The sequence below is a fragment of the Sardina pilchardus genome, chromosome 10, assembly GCF_963854185.1.
Source record: "Sardina pilchardus chromosome 10, fSarPil1.1, whole genome shotgun sequence".
NCBI lineage: Eukaryota > Metazoa > Chordata > Actinopteri > Clupeiformes > Clupeidae > Sardina > Sardina pilchardus.
The window spans coordinates 29,129,319-29,150,051 of record NC_085003.1 but is presented as its reverse complement, the minus strand read 5'-3'; the positions used below and the strand labels follow the sequence as shown (position 1 = coordinate 29,150,051).

Genomic DNA, 20,733 nt, shown 5'->3' with positions numbered 1-20,733 from the left:
GCCGTTACATTATGTATAGCATGGAGAGTGGAGCTGTAGAATTATCTTACGATTTGACCTGAAATTAATCAACAAAATACATGCAAAGGATCCAGTGTTGCTTTTAATTGGCTGTGCTCACAATGTGCATTCATCAGAATTCAGTCTGTATGTCAGAGAGAGTAAAGATATGCAGCACATGAATTTACCCGAGATTACACTGTAACAACTAATATTGCCTCAAATCAGTGGTCCAGGCTTCATACAAACGCTCTAGCCGGGGCGGTGTTGTCGTGTGGGGCTGGGCGTGGGCTGCAACAGTCCGCACTCTCAAAGCACATTGTTCGCTGCTGTCTGACCTCACCACACACATCGACCTTATGTTCAGAAGAATTCGAAAATAGAAGTGCCTTCCCGCGTGTCTCCGTTAGCACAAACATCTACGTTTAAATCAAGTGGGTCTGAATTAGGAATAGAATACAAGACGAGTTGAAAATCCTGCTGAAATTTGCACTGAAGTGAATCACATCGACTCTGCTAATAGGAGTGCTATTTGTCGTAAGTAGACGATTTTTGTTTCCTTCATATCTAAAATATTTCCTGTACGTGTTTTAAGATGAACGACCACTCTGTGTGATTTTGCTGGGGAAATCTCTGATCCCAATGAAATCGCATAATCCTCCGAGAAAAAATCTAACATGTACGTTATCGTTGTAGCACTCACTGCTACAGCAGTAATGTGAACGTTATTGCGATGCAGCTCACTTGGCATTTTACATTAGACACTGGTATCTAGAGGCTTTTGACGAACAGCTCAACATACAAAACATAGCATGTAGTCCCAGTTGATAAAATTAGCGATTTTGTTGAACGCCTAAGCTGTATAAATGGTAGTATTTGGAACTCGGTAACTGTAGTAAGCATAGTCATTTGATAACTTCAGTACGCATGTTAGCGATAACTGAGGCTTGTTTTCAAAAACTTCACCGGCAGGTTTAATCTCTTGTAGCAGTGTAAAGAGCGCGTAATTATGAGAATCGCTTGATTCATTTATATTTACCAGCACTCACAGTGCTCCACTGGATTTATGTAAACATTTTCTATGCTAATGCCAATCAAAATCAACCAAGTTTTGGCCACTTCCATGTGACAGTTGGGTGTAGGCTACATGGGTGACGCCCCGCAGGAGTGAAATGTAACAGTGCGGAAGTTACATACCATTACTCGCTCATTCACTTGGACACATTGTCAAAATCCTTCAAATAGATAACGCATTCAGGTTGGACGAGTTTGTATTTGACTTTTAATTTGCGCTGGTGAATAATACTTTCTTTAATCGTGCACCAATTGCTTCTCATTTGTGTTTTGGGAAATGCAAGGCTGTGATGTGCGCTCAGCTTCTTGACGTGCATGAATGAGCAATACTGAGGCCAGCGATGCAGCGCCTTGTTTCATTTTTTAAATAATCAGTAACATGGGGTGAACGGAAGAGTATGTCTTGGATGCCAATTTACAGTCCCTTGAAAAGTCTTAAATTAAGGAGGTGCCCTTATGTAAGGTTTTCAGTAGTTTACAAACTGCTGTTCTGTCAATTTCTTTCATGATGATGAGGTAGCCCAATGAATAGTAGTGTGGGTTGATTTTGTCTTGTGGATCATGCCCTGACCTCCTTTTTGTCTATCTGGTGTAGTACTGTATGCTATTTGGAGTCTTGTGTTTACTCTCTGGACCAGAGAAAGACGGTGGCGGTGACACGGCTTGCTCTCCGAAATACACTTTGAATAGTCCTGCACGGATAATAACGTCCATGCCATGGTTAGTGTGGAGAAAACAGTAAAACTACTCTTTAATCTTCCATCAGTTAATCATTGCCGAGTAGGCTAGTGGTCATTGTCTGTTTTTTTTTTAAAACATCCAACACCTTCAACACTACTTTGTATGATGATCACCACTAGGCCTTGGTCTGACATATTCAACCTCAAAATGTAGGCTACTGCATTACCACTGTCTTGTCAACACAGTATGCATAGATTGGGTAACGTCTGACAGGCCCCTCAGTGTTATTTTTGGGAGATGATGTCAGAGACGAGAGATAGTACTGACTACTTGATGGTCTTTCAGTATTTGATCTTCTGGTCCCTCGAGAGGTTCATCTTACCAGAATCACTCCATTAAAAATCAATTATTCCCACTGCAGACTGCTAGCAGGACCAAAATGGATATTTTAACCAGCCCAGTGTTTCAAAAGGATTGGGAAATCGAAGGGCTGATGCATCTGTATCCATTTTTACCCTCCTGCCTGATCTTTTTTCACAGGTGAAGTTTATGGTGAGGTTATCGTTGGATCGGTTTTTGTATATTTTCATCGTTAACTCATCAACCTGGTTTGAAGCTCTTGGATAGCCACCGGAATTAACATTATGTTATAAAACAGTTTATAACATAATGTTAAGTATAACTGATAAGTAGCACAATTTGATTTCTCGGAAATCTATTGCACCAAATGCAATGTTGGGTCATTTCTTCTCAGTCTGATCCAAAAAGCTACACACAATTTCATCTGGAGACTTTTTCTCTTTTTTTTTTTTGAAACCGGTAGGTGTCCGTTTTTAGGTAGGCCATTTGAATTCTTTCTGGTCCTACAGCTCTTCCCTTCCAGTGCTCCATGCCCTTGTTGCTGTGCGCGGAGCGAAGTCCCGTGGGGTAGTCCACCAGCTCCCTACTCACAGCCTCAGTATGCTGTCATGTAAGATTATCCTCAAGGTCCTGGCTTGACTATAGTGTTTCAAAATGAACTGTTAATTTGCCCTGCTCATGGTGACAGGCTATATATATGTTTGCTCCCTTCGCCAGACGAGCAGTGCCTGAGTGCTGTTCAGAGTTCCCTGAGTTGCTCTGACCTTAGTGGCTGTGGTCTGTCTGTGGAATGTTTTGTTTTCTTCCTCTTTTTTTTTTTTTTTTTTTCCTCTAGAAAATGAAAGTAGAGGTGATGCTTTTATTGTGACTTGTCCTCAAATCTCTATAGCGTTTGGTCTTAAAAATATTTCTCTGTTAAACCGATTTCTTCGAGTTTTCACGAGTGTTATCCAGATGACGTTACTCTGAAGAGGGGGAATTCTCTGCCTGTGTGCAGTGGAAGAGGTGGATGGCATTGGGGAACATCCACCGAAGGGATCAGGCTCTCCTCTCCACACACTACACAAACACACTCAAGTCTGCCGAGACAACAAGTGGCAGCCAAGTCGACAGCTTCAAACATTTATTTCCTTCTGTTGGTGTGGATTATTAATCAGCCCCGCGTGCGGCCTAGTTAGCAGCGGGGAGTTGGTTGGTTTTTGGGTTGAGGGTGTGTGTGTGTGTGTGTGAGCGTGCCTGCCTGGCAGTCAGCTCATGTCTAATGCAACATCTCAGCTGTCTCCTCCCGCAGTAATGAAGACCCTCATGATTAGGGCTCTTTCATGTGAACAATGCTGTAAGCATGAGGAACCAGCAGTCTCTCCAAAGCATCATATTATAGAAAGCTGCAGGACCTTGAGCTTGACTATGGATAGCTTGATTAGCAATCAAAGTGTCTAAGCACAGTGGGAGACATGTGTAGGGCTTCTGTGATGTTACACACCTGCTTTGGTCTGTGTTCTGTTTTGCCTCTCTCTTTGTTGTACACTTGAACTGTAATGTGGCCATTAGAGTTATTTTAGCTGTAGCACATTATCTTTAGGCTAAGGTTAGTTTATTGCTCTCCATGGGGTGCAGGCTGTTTCGTCATAGTCGTTCCCCCGAGGGCTTGCTTCTGCCTCGCCCTCTCTGTCCCCTGCCTGTTCAGGTTTAAAGGCAGCTCTTCTGCTCTGCATATCCCAGAGCTAAGTGTTTTTGTTGTTGTTTTTAGGTGAAAGAGTGGAGCTTTAGAGTGAAAGTAACAGGGATTTAACGTTAACGTTATGGTTATCACTCCACTGAACTAAAAGGACGACGTGTAGTGATGGAGACTCAGCACTAATGATGCAGCTTTTTCAACCACAGGTTGCAGTTACAATCCCACACACTGACGTTTAAGGTTTGTGTGTGTGTGGCCTCTCTCTGAGTGCCTTTTATCTCTGTGGACAGTTAGTACTAGGCTAATTGTAAGATGTCATGCTCATTCTCATTAATCATTAAGCATTTTTTAAACCACAGCTTTGGCCATCAATGAAGCTCCAGTTCTACTTTATTAATTGGCAGGTGTTTCCAAGACTTCTTGAGAATACAGCTACATCCTGTGATGAATTTAGTCAGTTTTCCCCTCGAATATCTGTGGACTTGAAACCGCTATGTGGGCTACAACTATTGTTTCTTTCAGCCCTGAAAGTAGTGAATTTAGGCATGCCAGTTAGGGACCAGCATGCTATTCAAACAAAGGTATCCAGCTCCACCCTTTACTCATGGTCTGTTTATTTTGAGTATCTTCCAAATTGAGAGCACTTGGACTAGTCTGCCTTCTTTGCATCAATGTATTGATCACAATGACATCATACATGGATATCCGTCATTTTAAATGAAACGAGATGAAAACACAACATACATCTGATTATTCTCGGTAATAAACCGCCTAGGCTGTGTTTTGAAAAGTGTTTGACTTGAGAGAATCCCTGAAGTGTTCTTGACTAATAGAGTGGCATTCTTCTTTGTGCTGCATGACATCACCCCACATGACATCAGAGAAAGCCAGAGTGAATTATATTAGCAGTAGGCTAGGCTAATTGTTCTTTTAGCTGTGGAATGTCTTGTTGAGAGACTGAGATGTTTTAGTCTGGGTAAAGATGATGCCATCATCAAGTAAGATTATGTTCATACTGTATTCTCTAAAATGTAACAAGTTTTATCATTTATTTGAGTATAAAGCCTGCAAACAAACCAATGTCACCAACCTGCTCACAAGACACAACCCTCTACGCTGCCACTTTCAATTAGGCCTGGCATATTCAGATCGGTTTGTGCAACTGAACTTGTCATGACCTTTAGTTAAGGCTCAGAGTTGAATACTCACACACTGCAGACAATTAAGATGTAATGAGATTGAAGATGTCTCATTAAGAGCAATAGTCTTGGGCTTTATTGCAGATTTGTGGTTCAAACAATAGAATAGTCCTGATTAAATGAAAATGTGTAAACATTGTATTTGTGAAGTAAGCACATTTGAGCTCGTCATGACAGTCCAAAAGAAAGAGATACTGTAGGAATGTGTGTAATATTCTTCTGGTAGACTATTTATTGCCACACTTCTGTTGTTTTTTTTCCCGCTGTTGTTTGAACTCTTTAGTTTTCAAAGATTTTTTTATTGCGGACTGGAGGCAACGGGAGCCCTTATGCCGCTCTCTCAGGTTGCAGCCATGTCATTGCCAATATATACGTTGGACAAAGGCGCGGCCTGTGCCATACATTCAGAGTTCAGCTCGGTGCTCCCCTAGTCGAATGAATGCCTCAATAAAAGCCCTATGATTTATGGCCAGAGCTACCATATTTAATAGCCTCTGCCCAGCAGAGGGATTGCGCTGAAGGAGGAGCATTGAACAGTGCACCTGGTTGTAATAAAGGTTCCTCAACTTTCCCCATTTGGGCAGTTTATTTCCTTCCTCTTGACATTAAATTGTCTTTCAATGCAGATAGGCCTGTCACAATAATTAAGCTGCGTTATTTACTTATCATGCACAATACGAAAATATCAGCAATGACTTTTGCTGATCTTGATGTCTCCCAGTCCGTTGGCGTTATTGGTTTTAGTAATATTGTAGAGATGTCCTAAAATATAGCAACGACTGACCTATCCTTACAATACTGGTGATTTCCTGTGTATTAGCCGCATTGTATATAAGCCGCAGGACAGTGTTTTATGCAAGTTGAAATAAACAAAACCATATTGATACTACATTGACTGCCCCCATGTATTAACTAACCTCATAGCTGGTTATGCAGTCGTGCATATTGGTATCTCCAAAGTATACTCCTTTTGCTGTAAAAAATACATCTCACCTCTTAGCAGCGCACAGTGTATCATCCTATCACAGTGTTTGAGCTGTCTATCTTTTCTTTTGGAGGTTATGACCGGTAATCTTCAGGAGGCAAACCCAGTTGACACCTATTTTGATATTGTGCTAACAGATCTCATAGTCCCTAATCAGAATACTGTGAGGCTTTTGTTACGCGAACACATCTTTTAAATGCGGCTCCTCCACTACAGGGCAAGGAATGGACACTCGGCATGGGCTATTGACCTTGATTTAGGAGCTGCAGTTGATTGAAACCTGATACAGTGCAGCGTGTAATGGGTTAGGCTACCTCGTAGCACATCTGTTTTGCCATGCGCTTGCTCATGGGTGTGCCCTCTGAAGATATCCCTTGGGGGAGAAGACTCTACAGAAACAGAAACAGTGTTATGCTTTCATTGTTGCTCTGGGTGGATTATTAGTCTGTCAATTCCTTTGCATTAACCTCTGTTTATTTAATATGGCTTCAATTTTATTCAAACATAGTTTTTTAAACAAAAGAGTGTCAAGGTACTGTATTTTGTTCTGTACTGACTACTTGATGGTCTTTCAGTATTTGATCTTCTGGTCCCTCGAGAGGTTCATCTTACCAGAATCACTCCATTAAAAATCAATTATTCCCACTGCAGACTGCTAGCAGGACCAAAATGGATATTTTAACCAGCCCAGTGTTTCAAAAGGATTGGGAAATCGAAGGGCTGATGCATCTGTATCCATTTTTACCCTCCTGCCTGATCTTTTTTCACAGGTGAAGTTTATGGTGAGGTTATCGTTGGATCGGTTTTTGTATATTTTCATCGTTAACTCATCAACCTGGTTTGAAGCTCTTGGATAGCCACCGGAATTAACATTATGTTATAAAACAGTTTATAACATAATGTTAAGTATAACTGATAAGTAGCACAATTTGATTTCTCGGAAATCTATTGCACCAAATGCAATGTTGGGTCATTTCTTCTCAGTCTGATCCAAAAAGCTACACACAATTTCATCTGGAGACTTTTTCTCTTTTTTTTTTTTGAAACCGGTAGGTGTCCGTTTTTAGGTAGGCCATTTGAATTCTTTCTGGTCCTACAGCTCTTCCCTTCCAGTGCTCCATGCCCTTGTTGCTGTGCGCGGAGCGAAGTCCCGTGGGGTAGTCCACCAGCTCCCTACTCACAGCCTCAGTATGCTGTCATGTAAGATTATCCTCAAGGTCCTGGCTTGACTATAGTGTTTCAAAATGAACTGTTAATTTGCCCTGCTCATGGTGACAGGCTATATATATGTTTGCTCCCTTCGCCAGACGAGCAGTGCCTGAGTGCTGTTCAGAGTTCCCTGAGTTGCTCTGACCTTAGTGGCTGTGGTCTGTCTGTGGAATGTTTTGTTTTCTTCCTCTTTTTTTTTTTTTTTTTTTCCTCTAGAAAATGAAAGTAGAGGTGATGCTTTTATTGTGACTTGTCCTCAAATCTCTATAGCGTTTGGTCTTAAAAATATTTCTCTGTTAAACCGATTTCTTCGAGTTTTCACGAGTGTTATCCAGATGACGTTACTCTGAAGAGGGGGAATTCTCTGCCTGTGTGCAGTGGAAGAGGTGGATGGCATTGGGGAACATCCACCGAAGGGATCAGGCTCTCCTCTCCACACACTACACAAACACACTCAAGTCTGCCGAGACAACAAGTGGCAGCCAAGTCGACAGCTTCAAACATTTATTTCCTTCTGTTGGTGTGGATTATTAATCAGCCCCGCGTGCGGCCTAGTTAGCAGCGGGGAGTTGGTTGGTTTTTGGGTTGAGGGTGTGTGTGTGTGTGTGTGAGCGTGCCTGCCTGGCAGTCAGCTCATGTCTAATGCAACATCTCAGCTGTCTCCTCCCGCAGTAATGAAGACCCTCATGATTAGGGCTCTTTCATGTGAACAATGCTGTAAGCATGAGGAACCAGCAGTCTCTCCAAAGCATCATATTATAGAAAGCTGCAGGACCTTGAGCTTGACTATGGATAGCTTGATTAGCAATCAAAGTGTCTAAGCACAGTGGGAGACATGTGTAGGGCTTCTGTGATGTTACACACCTGCTTTGGTCTGTGTTCTGTTTTGCCTCTCTCTTTGTTGTACACTTGAACTGTAATGTGGCCATTAGAGTTATTTTAGCTGTAGCACATTATCTTTAGGCTAAGGTTAGTTTATTGCTCTCCATGGGGTGCAGGCTGTTTCGTCATAGTCGTTCCCCCGAGGGCTTGCTTCTGCCTCGCCCTCTCTGTCCCCTGCCTGTTCAGGTTTAAAGGCAGCTCTTCTGCTCTGCATATCCCAGAGCTAAGTGTTTTTGTTGTTGTTTTTAGGTGAAAGAGTGGAGCTTTAGAGTGAAAGTAACAGGGATTTAACGTTAACGTTATGGTTATCACTCCACTGAACTAAAAGGACGACGTGTAGTGATGGAGACTCAGCACTAATGATGCAGCTTTTTCAACCACAGGTTGCAGTTACAATCCCACACACTGACGTTTAAGGTTTGTGTGTGTGTGGCCTCTCTCTGAGTGCCTTTTATCTCTGTGGACAGTTAGTACTAGGCTAATTGTAAGATGTCATGCTCATTCTCATTAATCATTAAGCATTTTTTAAACCACAGCTTTGGCCATCAATGAAGCTCCAGTTCTACTTTATTAATTGGCAGGTGTTTCCAAGACTTCTTGAGAATACAGCTACATCCTGTGATGAATTTAGTCAGTTTTCCCCTCGAATATCTGTGGACTTGAAACCGCTATGTGGGCTACAACTATTGTTTCTTTCAGCCCTGAAAGTAGTGAATTTAGGCATGCCAGTTAGGGACCAGCATGCTATTCAAACAAAGGTATCCAGCTCCACCCTTTACTCATGGTCTGTTTATTTTGAGTATCTTCCAAATTGAGAGCACTTGGACTAGTCTGCCTTCTTTGCATCAATGTATTGATCACAATGACATCATACATGGATATCCGTCATTTTAAATGAAACGAGATGAAAACACAACATACATCTGATTATTCTCGGTAATAAACCGCCTAGGCTGTGTTTTGAAAAGTGTTTGACTTGAGAGAATCCCTGAAGTGTTCTTGACTAATAGAGTGGCATTCTTCTTTGTGCTGCATGACATCACCCCACATGACATCAGAGAAAGCCAGAGTGAATTATATTAGCAGTAGGCTAGGCTAATTGTTCTTTTAGCTGTGGAATGTCTTGTTGAGAGACTGAGATGTTTTAGTCTGGGTAAAGATGATGCCATCATCAAGTAAGATTATGTTCATACTGTATTCTCTAAAATGTAACAAGTTTTATCATTTATTTGAGTATAAAGCCTGCAAACAAACCAATGTCACCAACCTGCTCACAAGACACAACCCTCTACGCTGCCACTTTCAATTAGGCCTGGCATATTCAGATCGGTTTGTGCAACTGAACTTGTCATGACCTTTAGTTAAGGCTCAGAGTTGAATACTCACACACTGCAGACAATTAAGATGTAATGAGATTGAAGATGTCTCATTAAGAGCAATAGTCTTGGGCTTTATTGCAGATTTGTGGTTCAAACAATAGAATAGTCCTGATTAAATGAAAATGTGTAAACATTGTATTTGTGAAGTAAGCACATTTGAGCTCGTCATGACAGTCCAAAAGAAAGAGATACTGTAGGAATGTGTGTAATATTCTTCTGGTAGACTATTTATTGCCACACTTCTGTTGTTTTTTTTCCCGCTGTTGTTTGAACTCTTTAGTTTTCAAAGATTTTTTTATTGCGGACTGGAGGCAACGGGAGCCCTTATGCCGCTCTCTCAGGTTGCAGCCATGTCATTGCCAATATATACGTTGGACAAAGGCGCGGCCTGTGCCATACATTCAGAGTTCAGCTCGGTGCTCCCCTAGTCGAATGAATGCCTCAATAAAAGCCCTATGATTTATGGCCAGAGCTACCATATTTAATAGCCTCTGCCCAGCAGAGGGATTGCGCTGAAGGAGGAGCATTGAACAGTGCACCTGGTTGTAATAAAGGTTCCTCAACTTTCCCCATTTGGGCAGTTTATTTCCTTCCTCTTGACATTAAATTGTCTTTCAATGCAGATAGGCCTGTCACAATAATTAAGCTGCGTTATTTACTTATCATGCACAATACGAAAATATCAGCAATGACTTTTGCTGATCTTGATGTCTCCCAGTCCGTTGGCGTTATTGGTTTTAGTAATATTGTAGAGATGTCCTAAAATATAGCAACGACTGACCTATCCTTACAATACTGGTGATTTCCTGTGTATTAGCCGCATTGTATATAAGCCGCAGGACAGTGTTTTATGCAAGTTGAAATAAACAAAACCATATTGATACTACATTGACTGCCCCCATGTATTAACTAACCTCATAGCTGGTTATGCAGTCGTGCATATTGGTATCTCCAAAGTATACTCCTTTTGCTGTAAAAAATACATCTCACCTCTTAGCAGCGCACAGTGTATCATCCTATCACAGTGTTTGAGCTGTCTATCTTTTCTTTTGGAGGTTATGACCGGTAATCTTCAGGAGGCAAACCCAGTTGACACCTATTTTGATATTGTGCTAACAGATCTCATAGTCCCTAATCAGAATACTGTGAGGCTTTTGTTACGCGAACACATCTTTTAAATGCGGCTCCTCCACTACAGGGCAAGGAATGGACACTCGGCATGGGCTATTGACCTTGATTTAGGAGCTGCAGTTGATTGAAACCTGATACAGTGCAGCGTGTAATGGGTTAGGCTACCTCGTAGCACATCTGTTTTGCCATGCGCTTGCTCATGGGTGTGCCCTCTGAAGATATCCCTTGGGGGAGAAGACTCTACAGAAACAGAAACAGTGTTATGCTTTCATTGTTGCTCTGGGTGGATTATTAGTCTGTCAATTCCTTTGCATTAACCTCTGTTTATTTAATATGGCTTCAATTTTATTCAAACATAGTTTTTTAAACAAAAGAGTGTCAAGGTACTGTATTTTAAAGACGTGGCACAGTTTCACCTTTAAAAAAGCAAGGTAAAGGATGGATTAGATGAAGATTTTGTCACTTTCTATCAGTTTTGTCAATTTGTTTTCAGTTTAACTGGCCTCGGCTGCAGTAGCTGTAGGTGTCTAAATTGAGCAAACTGCAGGGACCACACAGGCTGTGGACCAGGCAGCAGTGGCTGCCACTGTGACCAAATACAATAATGGCTTTGGCCGCTGACAGGGTAACTCAATCCCTTGATCTTCTGCCCTGCGATGTCTAGGTCTGAGGGGAGACTCAACCTCGCCCCAGCTAGCCCTGTGGCTACACTTTATCCTACCTACCTACCCAGAGGACCCTGGGAGTGAGTGAAACGAAGCCGCTAGCCTCCCTGCGGAGTAATCAACCTAGCGCACAAGCACAGCACAGCACAGCACAGCACGCGCGCCACAGAAAGGGGTCACGGCAGCCTCTGGAGCTAGATATTAGATTCAACACACAGACCTGATTACTTAAGTGGCCATTCCAGGCCTTAATGGCCAGGCTGCGAGGATTCCCCCTATTTGAGGCTACTCAGGGCCACACAGGAAATGGAACAGGCCGGGACAAAGCAGGGCAGGGCGGTTACTGCTGCAGTACGGCGTAGAGAGGGCGTGCGACTGCTGGCCGCAGTGGAACAAGAGTGGCTGCTTATTGCTGCGAAAGGTGTCATTAGAAGTCCAGGTGTTTCCTCAAGCCCGAGTCCAAGCATTCTTCAGTTATTGTTTCATTTTCTTAATGAGCTCCCCTTGTCACATTTCCCATCTGATAAAGAGATTGTGTTGAGCAATTTGATTAATTTGGAATTAGGCTACTTTGACACTGTGGCCAGCAAAACCTCCCTGAAGGATGTCCACTAAAGAGTAACTCTTTCTGAATCAATCTGTATCAGCAGCAGCAGCTCTTGTTCTTGCAGTTGAGCTCAAGAAGTGTGGCTAACTGCACTAGAAGGTTACCCTAAGAAGAGGAAACTATAAGCTATGGATTTCTATAGGCAGCAGTGGATCGTAATATGGGCAACTGTCTAGAGTATTTGTTAGCCTTCATTTGCGCCAACCGTTTTTTATGCTCATTTGTACGTCAAGTCAAATCATATGGGAGGCACTGAGGGGAGTGTTGCCCAGGGCGTCTTACAAGCTAGGACAGGGGTTCCCCACCTTTTTGGGCAGGTGACCCTATTTTGATGTCACAAAACATTGACGACCCCAATCATTCATATGTTACGAGAGCGCAACTTGCGAGAGCGCAATCTCTGCTGTATTATCCAGACGAGAGCGGTTCTCTACATTTCCCCAAATGGCCTTACAAGTGTGATAGCCATTATCTCAGGCGACCCCCACATGGATGCTTGTACTAGGATTGAGGATACTAGAAGAAGAGGACGTGGATGTATGGATACTGTAACTGCGCTAGTCTAATAACTGTACTAAGATGACCTGTTCTTTCCTTAGGTGAAAGATGACAGAGTACAAGCTGGTGGTGGTGGGAGCAGGTGGCGTTGGCAAGAGTGCACTCACCATCCAGCTCATCCAGAACCACTTTGTGGACGAATACGACCCCACCATAGAGGTAACGTGCATGTTCTTTTTTCAAATACTGTATATGTATAGTTTTACAGTACATACATCACATTAATGGCTACTGTTTTTGATATGGAGAAACTCATAGTCAACGACTTATACATTGTAGCAGCAAATTTAGAATGTTGACAAGGGGGTGAAAATTCTCTTTCGCTTTCCCCTTATTGTTTTCTATTTATAATATAGTTATAAATCTGACATAAACGGAGTACCTTGTCATACTGTGCTGGTGAATGAAGGCCCATGTTCCCATGGTCACCGCTGCTCTGATGACACCCTGCCCTCCACAGGACTCGTACAGGAAACAGGTGGTGATCGACGGCGAGACGTGTCTGCTGGACATCTTGGACACTGCAGGTCAGGAGGAGTACAGCGCCATGAGGGACCAGTACATGAGGACAGGGGAGGGCTTCCTCTGTGTCTTTGCCATCAACAACACCAAGTCCTTCGAAGACATTCACCAGTACAGGTGTGTGTGCGTGTGTGTGAGTGTGTGTGTGTGTGTCTGTGTGTCTGTGTGTGTGTGTGTGTGCGCGCGTGTGTCTGGAAACTACCGGTTAGAATGTTTCCACCATCTGGATTGGTCTTAACCATTTTTAACCACCGTTCTAAGCTTCCCTGTCAAAGTAGTGTAGTATGATTGACAGCCCTCTTCAAAACAAGGGCAGATGTAGTGGTGCAGGACAAACTGTAGGAGAAAAGGGCAGCGTGGAAGAGGGATAGAGGGGTTGAAGAGCACCCAGGTCTATGCACAGCAGTAGTGGCATGCAGCATAGCTAAACAAAGCACAGCGTGGAGGATTGCAGTTTCGAGCCAACGACATTGATCCCCCTGTCTCCTCAACCTGGGGATGTCTCCTCCAGACCAGACAGACGCGGAGACAGAGAGTGAAAACTGAAGAGGAAACGTGAAGGACGAGAGAGGATGACGGGAGAAAAGGAGAGGGCTCCTGTAGGAGGAGGAGTGAGGAGTTTGGGTCTGCAACTGAGTACCAGAAAAGATACAAACTGTTTAGTAGATAGCTGGCTAGTGGGAACACCAGGTGTGTTGTTCATCTGTCCTGGAAATGCTCTAGGGGTTTCAGCCTAGCCTTTAGAACTATTTATTGGCCGTGGCTTATACATTGATTTAACTCAATTTATTCAGCTATGAGCTTAATACACAGGGGGCATTAATATGTTATTGATATGGTTTCGTTTCTTTTAGCTTGCATAAAACACTGTCCTGCGGCTTATACTGTACACCATGCAGCTAATACACAGGACGTTACTGTAGTGCTTCATGTGACTGAATCTGATGTAGAAAAGAGGGGAAGATTTCCATGTGGAGGAATACATGTATGAGGGAGGGAGGCCTGATACACACCGTCCAAATGTTGCATCAGCTCACCGCCCGTCTGCTGAGTAATCCGTCCGAAATACATCAGTGAATTCATGGTGCTCCTTTCTCCGACTCGTCCCAACACACGCTGTCTCTCTCTCTCTCTCTCTTTCTCTCTGTCTCTCTCTCTGTCAGACACACATACTGTCTTTTACAGTGCTAAAATTGGATGTGGTCGGTGTAGTCGAAGGGGAGTTGGGAGGCATGAACACTCTGCCTCTTTGTTTAGGCTGTGCTGTCATTAGGTAATTGTGAAGGATTAGGTTGTGTTAGGTGTAGCTGCAACTTAGTGTCACATTATTGTGTTACGTATTGGCCAGCTCATTGAAATCTGTGCCTGGAACAGCCCCATTTGGGCCTTACCGTACACTAATTTACATTAGAATTCAGACATCATTTCTCTCTCTCTCTCTCTCACACACACACACACACACACACACACACACACACACACACACACTTCATTTTGCAGACATTTCTCAGACATAGTAGAGTAGAGGTTCAGGCCTCCTCTTCCCGATTTGGTATGGTGTTGACCTTGTATTACGGTCACAGCAGTTTATCAAGGACACGCATCGGACAGTGACCTGATCTGGCATTAGCAGCGTCACCTCTCAAACCTGATATTTCTGAAAATTATACAGTAAACTAAGCTTTCTAAGTACAGTATATATCCTTTTTTGACCCCGTGAGTGAGTGCTAATTCTCAGTAGCACTCTAGACCTTTCTCTACAGGCCTGCAGGGACTGATGTAACATCTGAGAACACCATTTACTGTAGATCATAAACAATGTAATACGGTGATTTTGAAGGCAAACATACGGCAGACCTCAGAAAACCTGCTAACCTTGAAAACCTCCTAACCCTGAAACTGTTGTACACACAATCTAAAGTACAGTCATTTCCTGTGTATTAGCCACATTGTGTATAAGCCGCAGGACAGTGTTTTACTGTATGCAAGTTAAAAGAAGCAAAGCCATATCAGTACCGTATTAACTTCCCCCGTGTTTTATCCTCATAGCTGAAGAAATGTTGCAAAATCAATGTTCAAACCGTGGCTAATAGTTGGGAAATTACGGTGTGTCTACAAGTGGACAGAATTCAGGCATGTGAAAGTCCCTATTTATGCAATTTAGTGCAATTAGTCTTTAACTCGTTTTATACCGTAATTTCCCGACTATAAGCCGCGGCTTATACATTGATTTTGCAAAATTTGGTCAGCTATAAGGTTAATACGGGGTGGCAGTTAATATGGAGTTAATATGGTTTTGTTTCTTTTAACTTGCATAAAACACTGTCCTGCGGCTTATACACAATGAGGCTTATATGCGGGAAATTACTGTAATCCCGCTCATGTTTGCTCTGCAGGGAACAGATCAAACGAGTGAAGGACTCGGACGATGTGCCCATGGTGCTCGTGGGGAATAAGTGTGACCTGCCGTCTCGGACAGTCGACACGCGGCAGGCCCAGGAGCTCGCCCGCAGCTATGGCATCCCCTACATCGAGACGTCGGCCAAGACCCGTCAGGTAGCGTTTTTGCTGCGGAACGTTTCCATTAATCTCCTGCCTCCTTCGCCACCCTCTGCCGTTCTCTCTCCTCGTGGAGAGAGCTCTTGGCTCTTCGTTTGATCCCTCACAATATCCTGCTGCACACCGTCATTCTATTTTGATCGCTCTGTGATTTTTTTTTGTTGCACTTGTAATAGTTTCCATTTGAGATTGTGTATACATGATGACAAACCAGTATGTGATAATCCCCAACAAAGGTATGCTCAGGCCTCCAGGGACCTTCTGTTGAAAACGAAAGGGTCTTATTCTGGAAACCTGTCATTTATCAACATTGTTCTGAAATGGCACTCTCTCAGTCATTTCAAACACAAAATGATATATTACAATGATTCACATATTCAGATATCTAGTATGTTGCTGCTTTCTGAGACATACTGTACATGCACAGACATACTAAATCAAATTTGCACAGACTCGGAGGATAATGCCTGATGCTGGAGGCATTTTATAACACTGCAGGCGATGAGTCATTGCCAAGCTGAACTGCACCGATCTGTCTGTGTCCAAGGCCCTTGCGAGGCAGACTGCCGCTGCTTCAGAGCTTGTCAAATAGAGCTTGTGTGTGTGTGTGTGTGTGTGTGTGAGGTGGAGAGAAGGACTACTCAAGCTATCCAGATTTCCTCTGAAAGCTAATTCCCCCCCACCCCCCTGTCTACTTGGTTTAAAAGCTAACCAGATGCCTGGCATCCATCCATCATAAATCAAAACCTTGACCACGCTACTGCAAGAACAAATCAGTACGCAATTGTACGGACACCAGATATATAATATAATGTTACTTTTTAATGTAGATTTAATTAACCAAATTTACGTTTGATCCTAGTGAATAGTGAGTTGAGATGCTCTTGTGTCTCTATAGATAGATACATAGATAGATAGATACTGTAGATAGATTGATTGATAGATAGATACTTTATTGATCCCCAAGAGGAAATTCAAGGTCCCAGCATCTTAAGACGCCACACACAACATCCAATACAATGTAAACAGGATGATAAAAAGCAAATGTCTTTGCAAATTGCTGGTGATCATGACTGGGTCACCAGGGTCTGTGTGGCTAATCTGGCTATATCTGCGTCTCTCTTTACTCCTGCTCTTGCTTTGTTCTCTGTAGGGAGTGGAGGACGCCTTCTACACGCTGGTGCGTGAGATTCGACAGCACAAATTACGAAAGCTGAACCCACCGGACGAGAGTGGACAGGACTGCCTGAACTGCCGCTGTGTGGTGTCTTGATAAAGGTGTGTGTGTGTTTGTGTGTGTGTGTGTGTGTGTGTGTTTGTGTGCTTGTTTGTGCGTCAGCCAGCTAGCCACCTTCTGCAGTTTTATTCTCTGCAGGTACTTGCCAACCAGGATAACATAGTTCACCTCAGGAAAAGTTAGGAAAAGGTATAATTTTAGACACTTTCCTTGGTGGGTAAATTCACAAAAGGGTGCATTATAGTAATAGGCTAAACGAAATAGAGAAACATCTGTGAACTGACGCAATCTAGAAATGGATGGCAGAAACCAGAGATGTCATCTGCTGATCTGCTGATATGAAGTTGATATCAATTCCTTTCATTCTAAATAGTCTCTTCACAGTGTTGTTCATAAGAAGCGATGTGGCTAGATGAAACAGGATGAAACGTGCTGACATGAGCATATTACCAAATATCCATATAATTTCAAAGAGATTCTTTCTTGTGGTCAGACACAAGCTCCTGTAAATGATTTCACTGTCCGGGTCAACAGAACCAGCACCTCTCTGTCCTCATCTTCACAGTTGTGATGTGTGTGTGCAGTGCAAATTAATATGTGGTGTATGTCTGTATGTGGAACTGGATTTATGTGTGTGTGTGTGTGTGTGTGTGTGTGTGTGTGTGTGTGTGTGTGTGTGTGTATGTGTGTGTGGCCGTGGCCGTGGCCTAAGAATCATGCCTGTTCCCTTGTGGAAATGTACAAAAATGTATGATTTGACCTGAGAGATTTAGCCTGTGTGTGGTTCACACATCACTGACACTCTCTCTCTCTCTCTCTCTCTCTCTCTCTCTAGCTAACCCATCTGGGTGAGGAGTGGACCTACATGTACAGCTCTGTGCCCACGGAAAGGACTGGAAGATGGACCACAAGGATGTATGGATATGGAATCAACAACTGCAAAAAAACAAACAAACACAAGAGACTTGTCATGAAGAGCAAGCACGGCAAAAAGCTGACTGTCACATCAAGACTATGGAGGGGAGGCAGAGACGACCATCTACCCCAGACGCTGCCTATATCACCCCCCCACCTCTCCAACCTCCCTCCTTGGTCCACACCTACCACACAAACACCACTAATAACTTTCTTTTTTATTATTTTACTCCAGTATACTAATACTGGGCAGCTCCAAGGATTTCAACCTAAGTTATTACTGATTTAAAAAAAAAAAAATAAGAAAAAAAAAAAAGTCTCAACACTGGTCTTAAATGGACTGGGGGCTTGCTTTTGACTCCTTGCTCTGTGTTGCGAAATGCGAACTCTGCGCCTTTTTGGCGGCGACTGGACTGTAGTGACCTCACCCCGGGAACCTCGCCCCCTCTGGCACGCTTCAGGAAAGGATCTTGTTGAACACACCCAAACCTCGACAGGGCCCCAGACAGCGGAAGACTGAGCCTGACGGTCGAATTCCAAACAGGGGTCATGACCTCTTGACTGTCTTAGCCATAATGGACTTTTTTTTTTCCGTGTTAAACCTTAAACAGATAACAAGGTAATATTCCTGGTGTTAGGTTTTATGTTTTGATCAAAATGATCATGATAACCCTGCGAGGTTGGCTGTGTGTTTGTGTGTGCGTGCGTGCGTGTGTGTGTGTGAGAGAGACATGATGTGTGTGAGTGTGTGTATGTTGTACGTAAGTGATCAAGTATGCATTTAAATGTTTTTTTTGGAGGTCTTTTCATTGGGACAAAACATCTGACTGTCCCAGTCTCCCAGAGTCCACTGGGGCATTCTCACTGACTTTGGTTGAAGTTTAAAGTGTCTGTACTCACCTTCAGATATACTCATCATACCCTTGACAAAATAGCAGATTTCCCTACTAAATGGAATATTGCCCTTTAACCTTGTTTTGTTGAGACACAGGGAAACTTACAAAAGTATATAAAACATTGAAAAAACTGCACAGAGCAACGTCCATGCTACGGAAGCAGGACTTCAGAACAGAGAATGGCTAGTGATTCATTAGCTGACTCGAAGCATTTTGACTTCAGTCTTCATCATCATTGCAATCATGTGTCTCTGGGGGGGTGTATCTCCTGGAAAAAAAGACATCACCATGTCATAAATACTGTCTGCAGTATAACGTTTTGCAGAGATGCACTAACAAATTAATTCAGAATCTGTATCAAAATAGATGAGAGCATGTCTCAGCAATACCACTTCAGTAATTCTGAACATTACCGTGGCACTGAACCATGAGCAGCGCCCACAGAGGAAAGTGCTCTTCTGTGGTTTAGTTGGTAGTATAGTGCAGCATGGCAAGTTACTCAAGACTTCAGGTTAATGGCACCACGCGTTCATGGTCATCTTCAGGTTAACAAATGCTTTGCATGGCCATGGATGATTTGGTTGCTTTGGTGTATAAGTCTAGGAAGAGAAGAGGGTGATGGGTGTGGTAAAAAAACACACTGCTAGACTAAGAAATGACACAAGAATGAGAACTCTACTCTACCGCACACTGAGATCTCCCAAAAGGAGGTTGAGATCCATTAGGGTGATTTAGCATACCTCGTATTCATCAGTGCCCCCAAAAGACCTTGTTCCAGTGTCACCAGAGTGTCACTGTAACTGGAATGTACTTTTGCTTTCGCTATGTTCGATTGGGGTTAAGTCACTGTTTTGGAACTTAACAACCTTGTGAGATCACGGGATGAATAGACAACTCTTGTGCCTCTAAACCGTTTGAAGCCTCATTGCAGGCCTTAGTAGTGAGCGTTTTGTTTTTCCTTTTCCAAATGTTCACAGGTTTCAAGGATGCTGAAGATACTGGGGCGGCATGCTGTTGCTCTGTGCAGTCTCATTAACTTATGAGAATTTATGTTTTTAGCACAAGGATCAAACTAGGTGTCGGTCAAAAATAATAAAAAAAGATAAACATTTTAGTGGCTGTGTATTCCAAGAATATGGTATAATGAAAGGCTGCACTGTAGATATTAGAGGTTTGGTGCAATAGGAAAAAAAATACTGTCTGAGTACATAAAATAATGGAAATAAACCATCTGTGACGCTCATTTTGCCTGTGATTTTTCACTGTCCTGATGAAAACCTTTTTGAGATGTGACCTTTGAAGATATTTTTTTCTTGGCTGATCTACAAACTTTTGAAGGAGCACATTGTAAGAGACAGCATAATCTCTGAAACCAATTGTCAAAGACACTGTCAAGGTAAGTTTAGTGTTTAAGCTTGAGAGTATGACTAAGCACTATATTGTTTTCAGTCAGATGTAGCATTTGTTGTCAAACCATTCTTCATTCATTCTCATCTGATTATCATGAGACACCAGAGTTGATGAGGAATAAAATTAAACTAAAGTATCTTCGACGACACCTATACTTGCTGAGTGTTCACAAGTCTCAACCACAGACCGTTGGCTGAATAAGGTGACACCTAACCGTTTACCCTAATAGTATACTGCCACCCTCTGGTCATAATTACCCTTCTCAAAATTGAATGTACATTCCTCACTAAGCAAACACTGCATTTTAAAGTCTTATTTGTATTTAATGTTATTTTCAAATGACAGAATTCTGTCCGTTTCAGGGGGACAAGTGTGTGTTTATGTGTGTTTGCTTTAAATCTCCCATTTCACATTAGACCCTGATTCCTTTGTTAGTGATTATGTCCTATATTCATACTGATATAAATTATTAATTAAGTCATCATCATGTTTTGCTCTGTTAAAGACAAAGTGAAGTGGCAGAGGTTAATGTTTAAGGGAAAGCAGGTCAAGTAAGGATGTTTATCAAGTTTATGGTGTGTGTGAGCATGCACTTTTCAAATAGCTTAATTTATCCCCCAGCCAGGTTTGATAATGGCATATTATTGACTATACTTTTACAAGAACATTATGTATAATACCAAAATATTGAATGACGTGAATTTTTTTTCTTTTTATGAAGAACTTTAAATAAGTTGGGGAAGTGTACTTCCCTGTTAGCGACCCAAATGAGTGATTACACATTGA

The 20,733-nt window shown here is 42.6% G+C and overlaps 1 protein-coding gene across 2 annotated transcripts; it reads left to right on the top strand.

Annotated features, from left to right (window-relative positions):
• The first annotated feature begins 302 nt into the window (after positions 1 to 302).
• Positions 303 to 19,780, top strand: hrasa (HRas proto-oncogene, GTPase a). 2 transcript variants are annotated; one of them, XM_062547516.1, is made up of 6 exons: positions 303 to 537; positions 12,450 to 12,567; positions 12,869 to 13,047; positions 15,327 to 15,486; positions 16,643 to 16,767; positions 17,562 to 19,780. In XM_062547516.1, exons 2-5 carry the CDS (start codon positions 12,457 to 12,459, stop codon positions 16,760 to 16,762), a joined length of 570 nt encoding a protein of 189 aa, XP_062403500.1. In that variant the 5' UTR covers positions 303 to 537; positions 12,450 to 12,456; the 3' UTR covers positions 16,763 to 16,767; positions 17,562 to 19,780. The 2 variants fall into 2 exon arrangements, with proteins under 2 accessions (XP_062403500.1, XP_062403502.1); XM_062547518.1 differs by lacking the exon at positions 303 to 537 and adding an exon at positions 1,716 to 1,794.
• Positions 19,781 to 20,733: the final 953 nt, after the last annotated feature.

What these genes read in the sequence shown, in the direction of transcription:
- hrasa (XM_062547516.1), top strand. Translation starts at nt 12,457, where the DNA reads ATGACAGAGTACAAGCTGGTGGTGGTGGGAGCAGGTGGCGTTGGCAAG. An exon ending in AATACGACCCCACCATAGAG is followed by an intron (nt 12,568 to 12,868) that starts GTAACGTGCATG and finishes TGCCCTCCACAG; the next exon opens with GACTCGTACAGGAAACAGGT. An exon ending in CGTCGGCCAAGACCCGTCAG is followed by an intron (nt 15,487 to 16,642) that starts GTAGCGTTTTTG and finishes TGTTCTCTGTAG; the next exon opens with GGAGTGGAGGACGCCTTCTA.